At 51.9% G+C, this 17,694-nt stretch overlaps 1 protein-coding gene across 10 annotated transcripts in view; it reads right to left on the reverse strand.

The window, feature by feature from the left end:
- Positions 1 to 3,500: 3,500 nt before the first annotated feature.
- POU2F2 (POU class 2 homeobox 2) overlaps positions 3,501 to 17,694 on the reverse strand; it is a 76,223-nt gene continuing 62,029 nt past the window's right edge. For 4 of the 10 annotated variants that reach the window (XM_053905859.1, XM_053905861.1, XM_019434537.2 and 1 more), the window contains 10 exons: positions 11,814 to 11,919; positions 11,634 to 11,725; positions 9,877 to 9,990; positions 9,501 to 9,642; positions 9,263 to 9,411; positions 8,985 to 9,161; positions 7,645 to 7,711; positions 6,199 to 6,400; positions 5,985 to 6,058; positions 3,501 to 5,730 (listed from right to left, as the gene is read on the reverse strand). In XM_053905859.1, the coding sequence (XP_053761834.1) occupies positions 5,399 to 5,730; positions 5,985 to 6,058; positions 6,199 to 6,400; positions 7,645 to 7,711; positions 8,985 to 9,161; positions 9,263 to 9,411; positions 9,501 to 9,642; positions 9,877 to 9,990; positions 11,634 to 11,725; positions 11,814 to 11,919 (1,455 nt within the window). In that variant the 3' untranslated portion in view covers positions 3,501 to 5,398. Of the gene's footprint in view, positions 5,731 to 5,984; positions 6,059 to 6,198; positions 6,401 to 7,644; positions 7,712 to 8,984; positions 9,162 to 9,262; positions 9,412 to 9,500; positions 9,643 to 9,876; positions 10,039 to 11,633; positions 11,726 to 11,813; positions 11,920 to 17,694 lie in introns of all 10 variants that reach the window. The other 6 variants (XM_019434536.2, XM_019434532.2, XM_019434540.2 and 3 more) reach the window with 3 other exon arrangements.

A 17,694-nucleotide genomic window follows, 5' to 3' on the forward strand; every position in this document is an offset into this window, starting at 1 on the left:
TTGAATTCATCCTAAATTCTGAGACTTAGGTCTTCTGATTCGTGAGAACCTGGCTTGGGCCCTCCTTCTGAAACATTTACTGTTTGGACAGAAGTAAAGCCCTCCCCTCCATAGCACACATGTACCCACCACCCTTCCCAGAACACAGAGGAGACCAAGGGAGAGCAGGCAGCGTTTCTCTCTGTACAGTTTTTACTTTTTTATTTTTTGATGTTGTTCAGATGAATGACACACTCAAGTTACAAAAATGGGGCCTTAAAAGAAGCACATTGTACAATGAACAAGCAGATTGGAGTTAAGAACACTGAAACGCTAACCCGCTACCACGAGAAGAGACAGGGTGGGGGGGACAGGATGGGGAGGGAGGGGCTACCAACACAGGGGTCAGACAGAACTGAAAGTGGGGCTAACTTGCTGAGAACGGATGAAAGGCAGGTCTCCTCCAGGGCCTACTCAATTTCCAGATGCCCTTCCTGGTCTCCCTTGCCCACTACTAGCCACCACCGCCCCTCCCCATTCCAACCTGGTCATCTGAATGAGTAGGTGAGAGACACCCACCCCAGAAAGGGCTGAGCCACTCAGATCTTTACAAGGTGGGTGGTCATCTTGCCCTATTCCAGGCTTGGATTTGGGAGCTGGTGGTGGCAGCAGTGGGATAAGAAGCCACAAAGGAGCTAGCAGAGAGAGGAGTTGATCAAAGATCAGGCCCCTGCTTTTCCCCCAAAGACTCCTTGCCCCTTTCCCACCCCACCATGACCCAAAGGCCCTCTCTACAAGTGGAGAGAGGCCCCCAGTCACCCTGCAATTATGTAAATAAATAAATACTGAGCCCCTGGGCTTGGAGGACAGGCTGGGGGAGGGGCAGCAGGGATAGAGGAGAGGATGGGGAGGCAGTAGGGAGGGGTCACAGACATAGTAAATAGTTGTCTCCGTCCCAGCAACACTTCTCTCTAGATTTTGCTCTCCTTTTTGTGTTTGTTTAACAAGGAGCTAACATTTCAAGGACAAATACTTAAAAATATACATTATTTTTTCTTTTTTTTTTTCGCCTTTGTCATCGTCATCTTGCTTTGGAGACTGCTGAGGTCAAAGTTCAAACCGCACGCAGGAACTGCGGCTTGGAGTTTTTGTGTATTTTTTTTAATTTTTATTTTTTAATTTTTTTCACTTTTTTTTCCAACGTATAAAAAGGTAGCGGAGTTGTCTGTGGGTTTTTTTTTTTTTTTAATGGTTAAATCTTTGGTTTGTTTCTTTTTTCTCTTGGAGGCCTTTATCTCTCGCACTTGCCTTTCCCACTCAGAGGCCAGTGGGGGCCCGCGTGTCTCAATCTTGCTCAGTCTGTCTCACTCTCTCTCTCTCACTCAGTTCCCCCTACCCTGGGCTAAAGGGAGAGAGAGGCACCCTGGGATTCGGGTGGGCCAGGAAATTAGTCAGGTCAAGAGGTCAGTCGCCTACTTGGCTAATCCCTTACCCTGTCTTCCCAGGGCAAGGGGCTTGGAGACCCTCTCTTGGCCCTCCCAAGGGAGAAGATGTCTGGGAAACTCATACCCTTCCCCCACCCCCCACTCCTGATCTTAGCCTCAACTCATACAGGGTTTGGGTTCCCCATTTCCACCCACCCCCACTTATACCCCCAGTCCCTCCCTCCCATTTCCAGCCCCCACCCTCCCAGAAGAGAACAGAGAGAGGTGTTTTAGTTACTGGCATTTCTTTTTTTTCTTTTTTCTTTTTTTTTTTTTTTTTTTTTGGCACAAAAGGCCCACCATTAGGGTAGACCCATTCTCTGTCCCTCCCTCAAGTAGGAGGTCAGGGCTGGGGAGAAGAGAAATTCAGAAGGCTCCCCCTTTCTCCAATCCACTCATCTTCCTCTCTTTCTAGCCCAGGCCCCTGGCCCCCCACCTCAGACATCTCACCTAGCCCAGAGCCTGGTTTGCGGTCTCCCTCCCCATCCTCCACATAAAGTCCCCCAGCCCCCCAACTCTCTCGCTCACACACAGACACACGGACACAGGCTCTGTACAGACCACAAAATAAAAACGATGAGATAGTTTTGTTTCCCGGAGTCGAGACAGGGGGTACTGGAGTGGAAGGGGCAGAGCGGGGTGGGGGGCATGAATTCCCCCATTACCTTCCCAACCCTGGCTCTCTCCAGCCCCCCAGCCCCTTGCCCTGGCTGGCCCCCAGCCAACGATATTTGGTTTCCTTTTTTTAACATTAAAGTTCTATGAGGTATTTGGTGCCTTATCTCGAGTCCTCGGGGGAGGGGGGCCCAGGGGGGAGACCTGGGGCACACTTGCCCCTCCCTCCCTCCCACCCCCTTCCCAATATTTGGTTTCACAGCTGTAGTTAAAGCTTGGGATTTGGTTATTTTTCCCCTCCCAGGAATTTTCTTTTTTTCTTGTTTTTCTTTTCCCAGTATTGGGGGTTGGATGGGGAGGGTCCCCACCACCCCCGGCTGCACAGGGGTCCCTCCACCAGTGTCAGGGCATCGGCCCCATCCCTGCCCCCTGCTTCCTCCTCTCCTCTCTGCCCCACTCCCCCCACATCGGGGTGGGGGAGAGGTCCCAGGTGGCAGGACTTGATGGGGAGGAAGCAGGATGAAGTGGGTGGTGGTGAGTCCTGGATTTTCTTTCCTTTTTTTTTTTTTCTTTTTCTTTTTTTTTTTTTTTTTTGGTTTTTTTTTTTTGTGTGTTTTTTGTTTTTGTTTTTGTTTTTTTGGTCTAGAATCATAGTTTTTGTCTGAGTCATCTCCACCATGCCTTCCATGCTGCCTGTCTTCTCGGAGGGGTTTTTGGTCGTAATTCCTTTCACTTTGCTCTGCTCAAATGTCCTTCCTATCTGTTCAGGAGCCCTTGGCCCCCCTCTCCACCCTTGGGCTGGGGCCCAGGCCCTCTCGCCAGTCCCTTCTCTTCAGGAAATAAAAATGGACACACTCAGAGGTAGGGTAAGGGCAGGGAGTCGGTTCAGCGGAGAAGCTTACATTCCGGCGAGGACGGGTCGATGGCACGCCAGCCCCGGCGGTGCCAGGGCGGGAGGGGCGGCCACTCCGCCGCTGCCCAGACAAGGCACCCCGAGACCCCCGAAACAGCCGGGTCTCTGCCGTCGCCGTGGCCCAGCCCAACAGTTTCATCTCCCGGGTGGGAGAAGGGAGACAAGAAAGAAAGGGAGAACGCTGAGGCCTCGGGGCCCAGGGCGGCGTCCGCCTCTCCTCCGAGTGGCCAGCGGCACCCTCTGGCTCCCGTGTGCGCTGCCCGGCGGGGGCCAGGCCTCTGATTTCCATGGCTCGTGTCCTTCACAGCAACACTTTGGTTTGAGGAGAGACACAGCAAGGTGGGGATTGAGAGGGGTGAGAGGGAAGCGAAGGAAGAGGGAGAGAGGGAAGCAGAGAGAGAACAGACTGAAGAGAACAGAAAAAGAAATCAAAGGAGGAATCAAACCACCCGAAAGTTTGTTCGTTTTCCTTCGTCCATTCTTTTTGCTTTCTCATTCCTTTCTTCCTGTTTTTGTTTTTTTTTTAAAGCTTTTTCAGTTGATTGGGGGGCAGGGAGCTTGGGGCTCTTCACCCCTGTCCCTGACCGCCCTCTCTCAGCCCTGCCCACCCGCTTCCATCCGCCCTGGCTGAGGGACAGGCCCTGCCCCAGCCTCCCCCTCCGGCTTTCCCGAAGACGACGTCCATGAGGTATTTGTGAAGAGAAAGAAGCGTCTGTCCTTCCATCCGCCTTGGGGACCAAGGGCCTGGACCACTGGCGCAGGGACTTGGTTCCACCTCGCGGCTCCTTCTTATTCTTGAAGAGTCCTCGTCTTCTTTCCCTTAAATATATATATATCTATAAATTCTTTTTTTTTCTAGTTTTAATTTATTGTTTGTTTGGTTTTTTTTGTTTTTTGTTTTTTTTTGGTTCAAAACTTTGTCGGCCTCCACAATAGCAGGAGGGCAAAAGTGGCTCCCAGCGATGTCTCTCCTCTGTCCGTCGAGATGTGTCCAGGGCTGGGCAAACAGGGGTCCAGCCAACACTCGAGGGAAGTCTTGTGGGAGTGGTGGCCACCACAGCGCCCTCTCGGATGGGGACCACAGATCATGGCACTGTCCCCGCCACATGGACCCTGATGGGGATGCCACCTCGAGGAACCCCACCACTGGGGTGCGTGCGTGTATATATGTGGGGGGGGGGGGGAAGGAAGAGGCATCTGCCAGTATCAGAGGGGCACAGGGTGGGAAGAGCGAGGTGAGTTCTCTTTTTGGTTTCTGGTCAATGTCAAAGAACGTGAAGGATCCCACGGATAGGCACTGGAATATGAATTTTTTTTTTTTTTTCAGGGAAACTGACAGACGAGGATGGAAAAAAAGACAACTTGAATGCCCTCACCTCATCCCCTCTTGCCTGAAGCTTCCACCTTCCCCTGGGCTGGGGAGGAGGGTAGATTCCAGAGCAGAGGAGGGTGACAGAGTTGAGGGGGGACATGTGAGAGCTAGAACTTCGCAAAACAGCCTAGCCCACCCTTCAAAGGGAAAAGGGGGGAGGTACAAGGGCTGAAAAGTCATCCCAGGCCTGCCCCTGAACTCTCCCCTGGCTGGGGGAGGGGAGGAGGTTAAAGCGAGACCCCCTGCCCAGGTGGGGAGAGTTGGGGGTTGAGGGAAAGGGGGGACACATGGTAGGGACACATTCTGTTGAGCGCAACGCTAAAAATTCTGTACATCCTTTGGATGAAGCTACTGAATATTTGGTGTAAGGTTGTTCAGGCCCTTTCTCTTTCACCTTCTGGAAAAGAACATTTGGCGGGTGGTTCTGGGCCCACCCCATCGGCCCCAGGCTGTGCCCCGTCTTCACTGGCCCAGGGCTGGGGGCTGGGGCTGGAGGCTGGCACATTCTCTTTTGCCTTCTCTGGCCCCCACTGGGGGAGGCAACGTTGGGGGTTGGCCCCACAGCCAGAGGCTCGGCGCGAGGTCCTCCCTGCAGAGGCTTCTCTGCCCCCGGCTGGGGTTCGTATTTGGTGTCGTAGCGGTGAGGGTGAGCACACTGAGGTCTGGCTCGCAACTGGTTTTTGGTTTGGTTTTGTTGGGGGATTTTTGGTTTTGGTTTTTGTTTTTCACCTCTGGTTCCTTTGGGGCAGCTGGTTTCTGTTGTGATTATTTTTGGTTTCTTTTTTGTTGGTTGGTTTCTTTCATTTTCTTTCCTTCTTTCTTTTTGTGTGTGTGTTTTGTTTGGGTTTTTTTGTTTGTTTGGTTTTTTTTTTTGGTTAGTTGGGGTTTTTTGTTTTTGTTTTTGGTCTTTCCTCCCTTGTCACTCCTGTCCAAGGACCCTCCGCCCCACCACTGCTGGCCTCCTCGCCCTCTTCCCAGGCGGGGGACTGAGGTGGGTGGGGGTCAGAGGAGTAGGAGGGGAGGCAAGGTGGGCCCTCACTCGGGCTTGGACCCTGCCTCGGGGCCCCCGGGGCCTCCAGGGGTCTGTGCTGCCGCCTCACTGCAAGTGGAGGAGGAGGACGAGGACGAGGAGGAGGACGAGGAGAGGCCTGGAGACTTGCTGGAGATGGAGGCTGCCACGGCCGCAGCCGCTGCCGAGACCAGGCCCACGCCAGGCGGGGCGCTGAGCAGGGGCAGCCCAGCGTGGTTCAAGAAGAGCGGCGAGGTCACCAGGCCGGGGCTCCCCGGGGCCGCGCCGGCCGCCCCCAGCACCAGGTTCCCGCTGCCGTCAAGGCTGGTAAGGGGCAGGGTTCCACCAGAGGCCAGGGCTGGTGGGGAGAGAGAGAAGCTGGGCTGGGGGCGCCTTCTGGCATCCTGCCCGCAGCGTCCCCTGTCTTCCCATCTGCCCCACTGATCCCCATCAGCACCCCTCACACCTTCCCCAAAGGTGAGATGGGTATGAAGAGGCGAGCGATGCAGTGAGCAGGGGCAGGATGGCATGGCTGGAGCAGCAATGGGGGGGGGCTCGAGGCCCCAGGGGGCCAGGCTGGAGGCGATGGGAGTGACATGAGGCAGCACGCACCTTGGATAGTGGCCAAAGGGTTGTTGCTCATGAGGGCTGGACTCAGCCCGGAGCTCAACCCCACCATTGTGCTTCTGCAAGAGGCAAAGCAGAGGCGTTAGCAGGGGCAGGGACCCGCCGGCGGCAGAACTGGGGCGCGGCTCCCACCCGGGAAGCAGCGGCGGCGACCCTGCTTCTCTCCCCACAGCCTCCCTAACTGCAGCCGTCCACTTACCCCGTGCTGGGGTTCAGGCCCGACAAGCCGATAGCCGAGTGGCTGCCTTGAGGGCTGGGATTTGTGCTGTTGGTGGTGGCCGGGGGTGGGGGAGTGACAGAGGGGATGGAATTGAGGGGGGGCGCGGCCCCGCCCCCGCCCCCACCCCCTCCGGCTGTCCGGCTGGGGTGGAGCGTCCCCACAGCTGAGGATAAGGTAGTAACTGCCAGAGAGAGACAGAGAGATGGAGACTTGAGCTTCCACTCGTCCTCCTCAGAGGACCCCGCCCGGGTCGACTCCGGCTCGTCTTGCGGCCCAGCTCGTATCTCCTCCGGAGGAACAGACAGGCCTCCCGCCCTCTCTGCCCACAGCCCCGGTGACAGCAACCGCTAATCGCAGTGTGAGCAGCCGCCATGCACTGAGCCGAGCCCTGTGCCCAGTGCGCTCACACGGTGCGAACCCCGCCCCGAACCTCAGCGCCGGCTCCCCCTCTCCCGCGGACCGAACCGGGCGCCCTGAAGACCACGCCCTGTGGCTCCCTCTGGGGGCCAGGCAGGGGGTTGCGGCTGTGCGCGCCGAGGAGGACGGGGCTCGGAGCCCAGACTCAGGCCAGACAGCCAAGGCAGCAATTTCCTGACCGTTAGGCCCCACCTGTACCCTTGGACGAGTGCCTTTACCTCTCTGGTCTTCAGTTCCCTAATGTGGAAAATGGGCATAATAATAGAAGCTGCTTCATTAAAAGGGTGTGAAGATAAAGTGAGTTAATATTTTTTCTAAAGAGTTTAGATAGTGCCAGGCACACCCTTACTACTTTATAAACTTCCACTTATGATTTCTTAACGTGAGAAAAATCAATATGGCGTTTGTTTGTTTGTTTGTTTGTTTGTTTATCCCTTTTTTACTTTATTTATTTCAGTAATCTCTACACCCAATGCGGGGCTCGATCTCACGACCCCAAGATCAAGAGCTACTCTACTGCCTGAGCCAGCCAGGCTCCTGTTACACATGCCCTGCCCCAGGAAGGCAGCAAGGGGGGCTTTATGCACAAGTAGCCGTGTGTATATGTATGTGTGTATTACACACACCCAAATCCATATACATACTCTTATATGTACATATTCACGTATATAGCTTTGTAGATATTATACATTCACAATAATTTTATAAAAAACTGAGGCTCAGAGAGGTAAAGTCACTTCTGGAGTTCACAGAGTTTAAAATGTCAGGAACAGAACCCAAGTTCAACTTTTAGCAACCCCAAGCTTTTCTCATATGAAATCCTGGAGCAGATGAAAGCTGAACTGCTCCCGCAAGGAGGGGTAAGGTCACTCTCTCCCCTCTGTGCCCCCTGCCTCCCTCATCCCCAAGCTCAGCCTTGAGGCCCACAGGCACCCTAGGCCACTAGAAAAACCGGTGCCTGCACTGTGTGCTCCCAATGCCCCCTCACGGGCTTCTGCCCTCCCTGACCTGTTGTGCTCAGACTGCTGGAAGCTTGGGACAATGGCAAGGTCCCGGCGCCCCCTTGGGGTGTGACCTGGGGAGAGAGGAAAGAAGGCATGGTTAGGCCACTTTCCCAGCAGCCCCCATGATACTCTCTGACGGTAAGACCCCCGTTCATCTGCCCCCAGGCTGGGGAGTGAAGGGGCTTTGGGCACAATGCTATGCTTGTATTATGCCAAGTTCATTCCATCATATCTATCTTAGCATCTACCTAAGTGATCCTGAGCCACAGGGAGGAAATAATCCTCAACTGAGAGTGTTCCCCCACCTCTCTTCTGACACCAACCAGTTGCAGGTCTGAAGTGCACGCGTGCACGTGTATGTGTGTGTGTGTGTGGGGGGGGGTTATGATGACCAGGGGTGTCTCTGCATCAGAGTGTTGGGATGTCACATTGCCTTGATTTTCTGGAACCACCCAGCAGCCTCCTTCTTGGCCTCCGTGCCTCCAGTCTCATGCTTCCATCAGCTCTAGAAACCTCACTCTTAATGTGACCCTCTCCCTCCTCAGCTCAAAACTCTTCCTCAGCTCCTCACCGCCTAAGGTTCAAGTTCGAGCTCCTCAGCATGTTACCTGGGAGTCTGGCCCCTGCCTATCCCCTACCCCTACTCATATACATATACATTCCCACTCCAATCACATTAAATTGCACTGGAGTTCTTCAGATTGGGCTCAGCACACCCAGGCTTCCAGGCCTTTTTGCACAGCAGCCCCTTGCCTGGGCTTCACGTGGCTGGCTACCTCTCCCTTGTCCTTTATAACTCAGCTCGGATGGTCCCTTCTTCCTCCATACCAGGGAAGGGTGGGACGCTCCTCTGGGCCCCTTGTTCCTCGCTGTAGTGTCGCAGCCCTTTCCGCACTAGATGCAATGAAAGGGTGTCCCAGTGTGTCTGATCCCGAGTGGGTCTGTGTGCTGCGGTGGGCCTGAGTGTATACTCAGTATGTAATGCTGTCCCTGCCTGCCTCTGTGTGGTTGTGAACCTGTGTGTGGGAGTACCTCCATCCCCTACCTGGGATCCATCCCTGTGAGGCCCCGCCCTGTGATAACTGTTTTTGGCTATGTCGGTGTGTGTCTGTGGGTGCCTGCATCTCTCACATAAGACCGCAGTTCCTTGGAAACTGTGTCCCTGTGTGACTATGCTTTATCCATGTGACAGACGGTCCCCAAGGGTGAGTCTCCCTGCCTCCGTGCTAGGCACTGTGGACAACCAAGTAGGCCTGGCTTCACAGAAGCGCCTGCCTAGGGGCGGGGGTCTCCCAGAGCCTGCCAGAGCTTTATGCCCCCACCCCCCAGAAGCGTTCTGGGTACCAGATGGGGGCTGTAGCTGGCCGGCTTCCCCGGGCTGGGCAACATGGGGGCTGCGCTGCAGGGGTTGATGCGTTTTTCCTTCTGGCGCCGGTTGCAGAACCAGACGCGGATCACCTCCTTCTCCATGTGCAGCTGCTCCGCGATCAGCAGGATCTCCTCTGAGGTAGGCTTCTGGTTCTGCGGGCAGAAGGGCTCCGTTAACCGCAGGTCCAACCCCCTCCCTCCTCGGCCCCCATCCCCGCCGGCCGTCAGGGCCGCCCTGGAGGCCGGGGTCTCACCGCTAGAAAACTCTTCTCTAAGGCGAAGCGGACGTTTGTCTCAATGCTGGTCCTCTTCTTGCGTCTCCGGCCGGGGAGCCCGTCGAAACCCAGGCTGGGGCTGCTCAGCTGGTTGGGACTGGGCAGACTTGAGTCCACAGACATAGTCTCTGTGCCCGGGAGGAGACGGGGAGCATGAGAGGGCGCCTCCCGCGCCCACAGCCGGCCGCCCCTCTGGGAGCCCCAGCGCAATCCCAACCTGCGTCATTGAGCCACTTCTCCAGGAGGGGCTTGAGTTTGCACATGTTCTTGAAGCTCAGGTTGAGGGCCTCGAAACGGGAGATGGTCGTCTGGCTAAAGTCGTTGCCGTAGAGCTTGCCCATGGCCAGGCCCACGTCACCCTGGCCCAGTGGGGCGGGAATGGGAAGGTGGTCAGGGCCAGACCTCTGGGCCACACCCTGGCCCCGCCCACCAGCCGACTTCGGCCTCTCGTCCCGCCCACCACCTGGCCACGCCCCCCGGCCCAGGAGTTGGGTAGCGGGTGCCCAAGAGAGGCGTGGCCCGTGCCTCACCCACCACCTGGCCAGGCCCGGTCACCCTCTGCCCATAGCCCGTCCTGCCCGGTGGCCCCAGACCTGCGTGAAGCCCAGCTTGATGCGGCGCTGCTTGAAGGTGCGGGCGAACTGCTCCAGCTCCTCCAGGTCACTGGGCTCCTCGGGGTGGGATGGTGGCTCCAAGCATTTGGGGGGCTGCGGGTGCGAGAGGTGCGGGTCGGGCAGCGTGGGGCGGGTCACGGCCTGGTGGGGTCGGCAGGAGGGTGGGATGCAGGGCCGAGGACCGGGATGGGGCTCAGCAACGGCTGCGCGGTTCCCCCTCCCTCCCCCCCTCCCTCCCTGCCGTCCAGCCTCTTCCTGCTCACTCTCCTCTACCTGTCCCCAGGAGGCTGATCCACACTCATTGTCAGTCCCCAGCAAAGAGACACTCTGCTTCTCCACTAGGGTCCTCTCACTGCCTGGAACTCTCTACACATCCCCCCACCCCCAGCCTGCAAACTCCCAGAAAGGAGCAGCCAGCTCCTTTAATAATAATCCTTCATGATTCTTTACGGATTTCAACGCTCCCTCCTACCCATTTGTTTTTTAACACCCCTTTCAAAAACTATGAACTATTTCAGGGCTTTTTCCCCCCGGGGTGGGGGGGGATGTGGGCCATGGTTTTATCCTTCTGTCAGGCAGGGAATCAAGCACTGTGCTACCGAATTCCAGGGTAATTCAGGCAAGTTTCTTAAAATCTCCCTGGGCCTCCGTTTTCCCCTCTGCAGGAGGGAAATAATCGTGGCTGCTCTACTGAACCCATGGGGTTATTGGGAGAATCCGGTTCAAGGTTGCAAATTAAGTGAAAGTATTTTTATTTTTACTTTTTTAAAGTGAAAGTATTTTTTAAAGTAGATGAGGAGGGTTACTGGGGGATTTACAAAGAAGCAACTGCTCTCTCTCTCTCTGGAATGCTTCACTTCCCTACAAATAAAAGATCTGAAACAGGTGGTGAGTGCAGCCACATTGGTGACAAAAATCCTTGATCCATGACCGGAATGCTGGGGCCAGATGTGTTTTGGAATTCAGAAATTTTGCAGATTTTAGAAAGCCTACATGGGCACATATCAGAAATAAGGTGACCCCCCCCCCATCAGGGTCAAGGCATCACCCCATAATTGAACACATTAACAGCCCCCAGCAAAGCAGGACTATCACGCAGGAGGGAGGAAGGAAAGCCATACTCCTTGCCCCAGGTCTAGAGGGGTTTTGCAGCCAAATGACTTCTGGTCTCACATTATAAAAACAGCTTGGTTTTCCAAGCATTTTGGATTTCATAATTGCCGCTCAGCCCTGTATTAGTCCCCACATTTGGGGGGCTTTCTGAAATTGTTCATATTTTTTGAAAGGACTGTTCAAAAAATGGGTAGGAGGGAGTGTTGAAATCCGTAAAGAATCATGAAGGATTATTATTAAAGTCTAGAAGCCAGTCAGCAAACTGAAAGGCTAGGCCACAGCCTATAGGTTTTTTGTGTACTTAGGCACGGGTGCATTTTGGGACAGCAGGGGTCAGATCAAAATCATTCATCAGGTTTCTCAAAGGAGTCCATGTGTCTGAAAGGGCTAAGAGCCACTGGCCTGGCTGACTCCCCTCATTCTGTGGAGGAAGAGGCTGACCCAGACAGGGAGAGCAGCTTGACTGAGGTCCCATAGCAAATCAGTGGCACAGCAGGGCTGGACCCCAGATCTCCTGACTCCTGTCCTGGCCCTGATAGTTGTGGGGAGGGTCAAAGGGAGAGGAGGCCCTCTCCTTCCCACCCCTGCTCACCCAGCCTGGCACACTCGGGGGACATTCTCACCTGCGTGGGCAGTCCGGCCCGGGGCTGGGAGGTCAGAAGAGCTCCCTGGGTTTGCTGAGGTAGCTGGAAGAGATTTGGCGTCGGTAGCAGGCCTGGAGAGACAAGGGGAATGCACGAGGTGAGGGGGGAGGGAGAGTTTTGTGGAAACATCGTCAGGGACCCATCCTGGTGGGACCTTACCTGGCTGACTCTGCTGGGCCTGCGGCAGCAGGAACTGAGCGGGTGGCTGGAGGTGGTGACCCGGCACAAGCACCAGCTGCTGAAGCTGGAGGAGCTGCTGTATGTCCTGGCAGGGAGGGGGGGTGGACAGAAAGGCAGCCTGAGTCCTGGCCCAGCTCCATCTGCATTGCCTGCCCTGGCTCCGGGCAGCGGGCAGCGGGCAGGGAGGGATAGAACCTGGTCTCTGAATGGCGCCCCTGAGCCAAGGGCACCCAGGAGGCTTCCCCCAACCCCGTGGCTATCAGAACATCCTATCTGGGCTGTCCCAGGAGGGCTCGCTCTTTATTTACCTTTTCTTTCTTAAAGAAATATTTGCCTTGTCTTACATTCCCACAGAACAAATAGCATCGTTTAAAAATGTAAATCAGACCAACTCTTCCCTCCTTTTAAAACACTCAAGGCAAATGATAATCATGTCTGGAATTACCTTTAAAATACTCCAGCAAATAGTGAGTGAGTAAATTGGTTCAACCACTTTGGAAGACTCTTTGGTAATGTTATGGTTTGAATTGTGTCCTCCCCTCAAAAGATAGGTAGGAATCCTAACCCCCAGAACCCTGGAGGGGTTCACATATATGTGAACCACATATATTTGTGCTCCGTGTATATTTGTCAGATAAACCAACACTGATGCTTCATAATTTACTCAACAACTTTCATGTGTAGTTGAAAATTATGTTACTTAGAGTGACATTATTTTGCCTTTGGGGAAACAGAGGGATGACTCATGCCCCTCAATTCCTCCCAGTGCTATTATTATTCCAAAGACCAATTTAATGTCCTAGGAAGTAAACAAGCTGAGGAAAAGATCAAGATGATCAAGGTAGAACTAAGTCTTCAGGATGGGTCCTAATCCGATATGACAGGTATCTATAGGGTAAGGGGGAGTTTGGACACAGAGACAAACATGCACAGAGGGCAGGCACTGTGAAGAGACCCAGAGAGAAGATTGGCCAACCTGCCAACACACTAGCTTGGGACTTGGAGCTTCTAGAACTGTGGAATAATGTCTACGGTTTGTTGTTGTTGTTGTTGTTTTTAAATAGGCTTCACGCCCAGTGTGGAGCCCAATGAGGGGCTTGGACTCACAACCCTGAGATCAAGATCTGAGCTGAGATCAAGAGTCCTATGCTTAACCCACGGAGCCACCCAGGCGCCCCTAAATTTCTGTTAAGACAGCCAGTTTGTAGTCATTTGTTAGGACGGCCCTAGCAGACAAATACTGGCACTGTTTATGAAAGCCGAGCCTACGCCTGCCTCATGACCCAGTGGTGCCACGCCAGGGTATAAGCCCCCATAAGTGCATATGTGTGCTCACCAGAAGACATGTATCAGAATGTTCACGGCAGAACCATCTGTAATAGCCAAAACCTGAAGAAAGCCCAAGTACCCATCAAGAATCGAATAGGTTGGGGCGCCTGGGTGGCTCAGTTGGTTAAATGTCTGGCTTCAGCTCAGGTCATGATCTCACTGCTCATGGGTTCGAGCCCCGCATCGGGCTCTGTGCTGACAGCCCAGAGCCTGGAGCCTGCTTCAGATTCTGTGTCTCCCTCTCTCTCTGCCCCTCCCCTGCTCATGCTCTGTCTCTCTCTGTCTCTCAAAAAATAAATAAACGTTAAAAAAAAATTGAATAGGTAAGTAAACTGATTCACTGGAACAACAACGAGAAGGGGCAGTCTACAATCTATAAGAACACACAGCACTATAAACTTCCCAAACATGATACGTGGAAGAAGTTAGACATGATAGAGAACATCCTGTATGGTCCCATTTGCATGATAGAAGTTTGGGAGGTGGAGGCTAGAAGGCATCCCAGGGGCTCCTGGGGAGCTGGCCATATACAGTTCTCAATCTGGGTGCGAGTTACGTGGGTGTGCTCAGTTTGTGAGTGTCAGTGATCTGTGCACTTTTAGTATTTGTTATACTTCAATGAAAAAATTTCAAAACCTTTTTATGCTTATTTATTTATTTTGAGAGCGAGAGAGCGAGCGAGCAAGGGAAGGGCAGAGAGAAAGGGAGAGAGAGAATCCCAAGCAGCTTCCACACTGTCAGCATGGAGCCCAGTGTGGGGCTTGAACTCACAAATTGTGACATCGTGACCTGAGCCGAAACCAAGAGTTGGACACTTAACCAACTGAGCCACCCAGGTGCCCCCTTTTTTTAAGGGAAAGAGGGAGAGAAAAAAAAATCCAGCATCTCCACCAAGAAAGTGAGGAGATAGATGAAACAGGATTGGCAAAATGTTGATATCTATTGAGCTGGGTGAAGGTACATGCAGTTCCTTATATCATACTCTGTACTTTTAGGTTTGAACATTTCCAAAAGAAAAAGCAAGACCCCCTTACACACACATACACAACACTCCAATGGCTTCTTGCAGCCAGAACAATACAATAAAAACTATTCATCTGATCTCTATGGTCCTTAATACTGAAACCTGTCCTAGTCTTCCTACCTCAGGACCTTTGCATGTGCAAAGGCTCCCTCTGCCAGGCAGTTCTAGTTCTTATATTCCTGGACCCTTCTTGTCACTCAGGTCCTCATGTAAAATCACCTCTTCAGAGATATCCTCCTTGATCATCTAATCTAAACCAGCCACCACCATACCTCCTGTTACCTCCATTTCACCTCCTTTATAAGACTTATCACTATCTCAAGGTACCTCTTTTTCTGTTTACGCTTTCACAGTGCATCTCCCTCACTGGTAAGTCAGCTCCACGAGAGTGTGATCTTGGTGGTTTTGGTCATCATTATAATCTCAGCATCTAGAATAGCATCTGGCACCCAGTAAGTACTCCACATATATTTGTCGAATGAACCAACACTGATGCTTCATAATTTACTCAACAACTTTTATGCGCAGTTGAAAATTATGTGACTTAGAGTGACATTATTTTGCCTTAGGGGAAACAGAGGGATGACTCATGCCCCTCAATTCCTCCCAGTGCTATTATTATTCCAAAGACCAATTTAATGTCCTAGGAAGTAAACAAGCTGAGGAAAAACATAAGTAACTTGACACAAATGGGTTCATTTCTTCAACATATAAAGAGTGATTACAAATCAATAAGAAAATAACTAACAATCCAATAGTAATCTGGGCAACAGGTCTGGTGATTGCCCAGCAAAGGAAATACAAAATACATTCAATACAAACGAATGAAAAAATATTCAGATTCATTCACAAGAAGAGAAATATGGCTACAACTGCACTGAGATACTTTTTTTTCTTTCTCCTATTGGATCAACAAAGAGAACAGCAGTGCATAACATGCTGTGTCGGGGTGTATGAGGAAGCAAACACTCTTAGGTGTCACTGGTGAGAAGATAATTTGGCAACGTCTGTCAGAATTACAAAGGCATAGGGGCGCCTGGGTGGCTCAGTCGGTTGAGCGCCGACTTCAGCTCAGGTCACGATCTCGCGGTCCGTGAGTTCGAGCCCCGCATCGGGCCCCTGTGCTGACAGCTCAGAGCCCGGAGCCTGTTTCAATTCTGTGTCTCCCTCTCTCTGACCCTCCCCCATTCATGCTCTGTCTCTCTCTGTCTCAAAAATAAATAAACGTTAAAAAAAAATTAAAAAAAAAAAAGAATTACAAAGGCATATACCCTTTGACCCATTCCACTTCTAGGAATTCATCTTAGAGATACATTCACACTTGTGCAAAGTAATCTGTCTAGAAGGATATTCCTAGCAGCCTGCAGTGTTTTAGCAAAAGAGTGGAAACAAGCTGAATGCACAGCAGTGGGGAATAGGTAAATGAATTAGGGTGGATCTTTATGGTGCAATACTATGCATTCATGAAAAAGGAGGAGGACACTCTTTGTGTCCTGATATGGAACAATCTCCAAGATGTCCTGTTGAGTGGAGAGCTCAAGAGGCATGACAGAGGGTATGATGTGCTGCTGTTTGTGTGTGTGTGTGTGTGTGTGTGTGTGTGTGTTTTCAAGTATATCTAGGTATTCCCTGGGTATGCGTAGACTATACCTGGAAAACTACACCAGAAACTGGCAAGACTGTAAATCCTTCCGTATCTCGAGTTTTGAACATTTACCTAGCATACATAAAGAAATAAAGCTGTCCCACACCCACTGACCCAATTGAACAGTCACTTCTGCCCAACATCCCTGTTTCTCCAACCATTCCTGTTTCGACTGTTCGAGGCAGTTCCCTGTCTACTGCAAAGGCTTCTGCCTTCTCCATGTGCTTCGGAAAGTGGACAGAGTACCCAAATGCTCCTGACCTCTTGCTTTGTCACTCTAGCTGCCAGTCATCTAAGAATTCGGCTTAAGGGGTTTGAAGTCCCAATACTCTGTCCTTTGAAACTGTCCATTCTGCCTTCTCTTCCAAGACTCCTCCACCTGATAACTCACATGGCAGCCTCCCTTCCACATGAGGCCTGGCCCCCAAGTGAGTGAAGCTTGGGATTCAGCCCCTTCCCTTTACAAAGAACCCTTCCCAGTCCCCATACCTAATTTTCGTTTCATAATTTTGTCTTCTTTTTCTCCGAAAGGCCCTGTACACCTGGGTGGCTCAGTTGGTTGAGTGTCTGACTTCAGCTAAGGACACGATCTCACAGTTTGTGGGTTCGAGCCCCATGTCGGGCTCTGTGCTGACAGCTCAGAGCCTAGAGCCTGCTTCAGATTCTGTGTCTCCCTCCCTCTCTCTGCCCCTACCCCACTTGAGCTCTGTGTCTCAAAAATAAATAAACATAAAAAAAAAATTTAAGGCCCTATAACTCATATAAACATCAGGCCCCACAAACTGAACCCACCCTGCTCTAAACTGCAATGCATTTGCTTATATACAGTTTTCCCTCTGCTACACTGAAACTCGAGAAGGCAGAGGCCATGTCTTAGTTTTCTTGCATCCCTGTCCCTCAACAGTCTGGCAAGCCCCCATTAAATGCACACTGAACTGAATCCAAGAATAAAGCCAGAAATAAAGTCTTATTACCAGTGTTCTTCTGATTAGCTTGCTGATTGCAATAGTTGTTAACTACTCTGTCTCCCTAGTGTGACTCAGTGAAAATCCCACTTTCTCCCCAGACGTCTAAAAGAGAGGTGTCTGCAGATTTCTTTCTGAATCAGCAGGGAGAAGAAAAGGGAGGGGGAAATGCACCCAATTTGCAAAAGGTCTCATGGTGAGAAGTCCAAATGAAAAACCCAAACACACCCCCATTCGCTGTTACTCAGACCAGAAACAGGGATCAGTCCCGACACTCTCCGTCCCTTCCTCTCCACCATCCGATATACCTTCAAGGGCTAAAAGTTCTAAACTTTTTTGTGCTCTGAATTATTTGGTGTCTGACGAAACCTACTGGCTCCTTCTCAGAGTTAAAAAAAAAAATGCGTGAAACGGGGAGCCTGGATGGCTCAGTTGGTTAAGCGTCCGACTTCAGCTCAGATCATGATCTCGCGGTTCGTGGGTTTGAGCCCCGTGTTGGGCTCTGTGCTGACGGCCGGGAGCCTGGAGCCTGCATCGGATTCTGTGCCTCCCTTCCTCTCTGCCCCTCCCTGGCTCACACCCTGTCTCTCTCTGTCTCTCGAAAATAAATATTAAAAAATTTTAATGAAAAGTGCATAAAATGAAATACATAGGATTTCATAGGAAATCAACTGTATTGAAAAAATCATCAAACATTTTGAATAGATAATAATAATCTTTGGGTTTCTTTACAGCACATTAAATAACAAGGTCAAGCAGTACATCTGATGACTACTGTAATTTCAAAGTGATGATGAACGAAAACAATTATTTTAAGGGATCTGTGACAAGTGTATCGAAACATCTTTGTATTCCATTGTCCAAATACTTATACAAAGGCCAAGTACTGCTAATGCT

This window comes from Panthera pardus, unplaced genomic scaffold (assembly GCF_024362965.1).
Source record: "Panthera pardus isolate Hobbes unplaced genomic scaffold, ASM2436296v1 HiC_scaffold_18, whole genome shotgun sequence".
Taxonomy (NCBI): domain Eukaryota; kingdom Metazoa; phylum Chordata; class Mammalia; order Carnivora; family Felidae; genus Panthera; species Panthera pardus.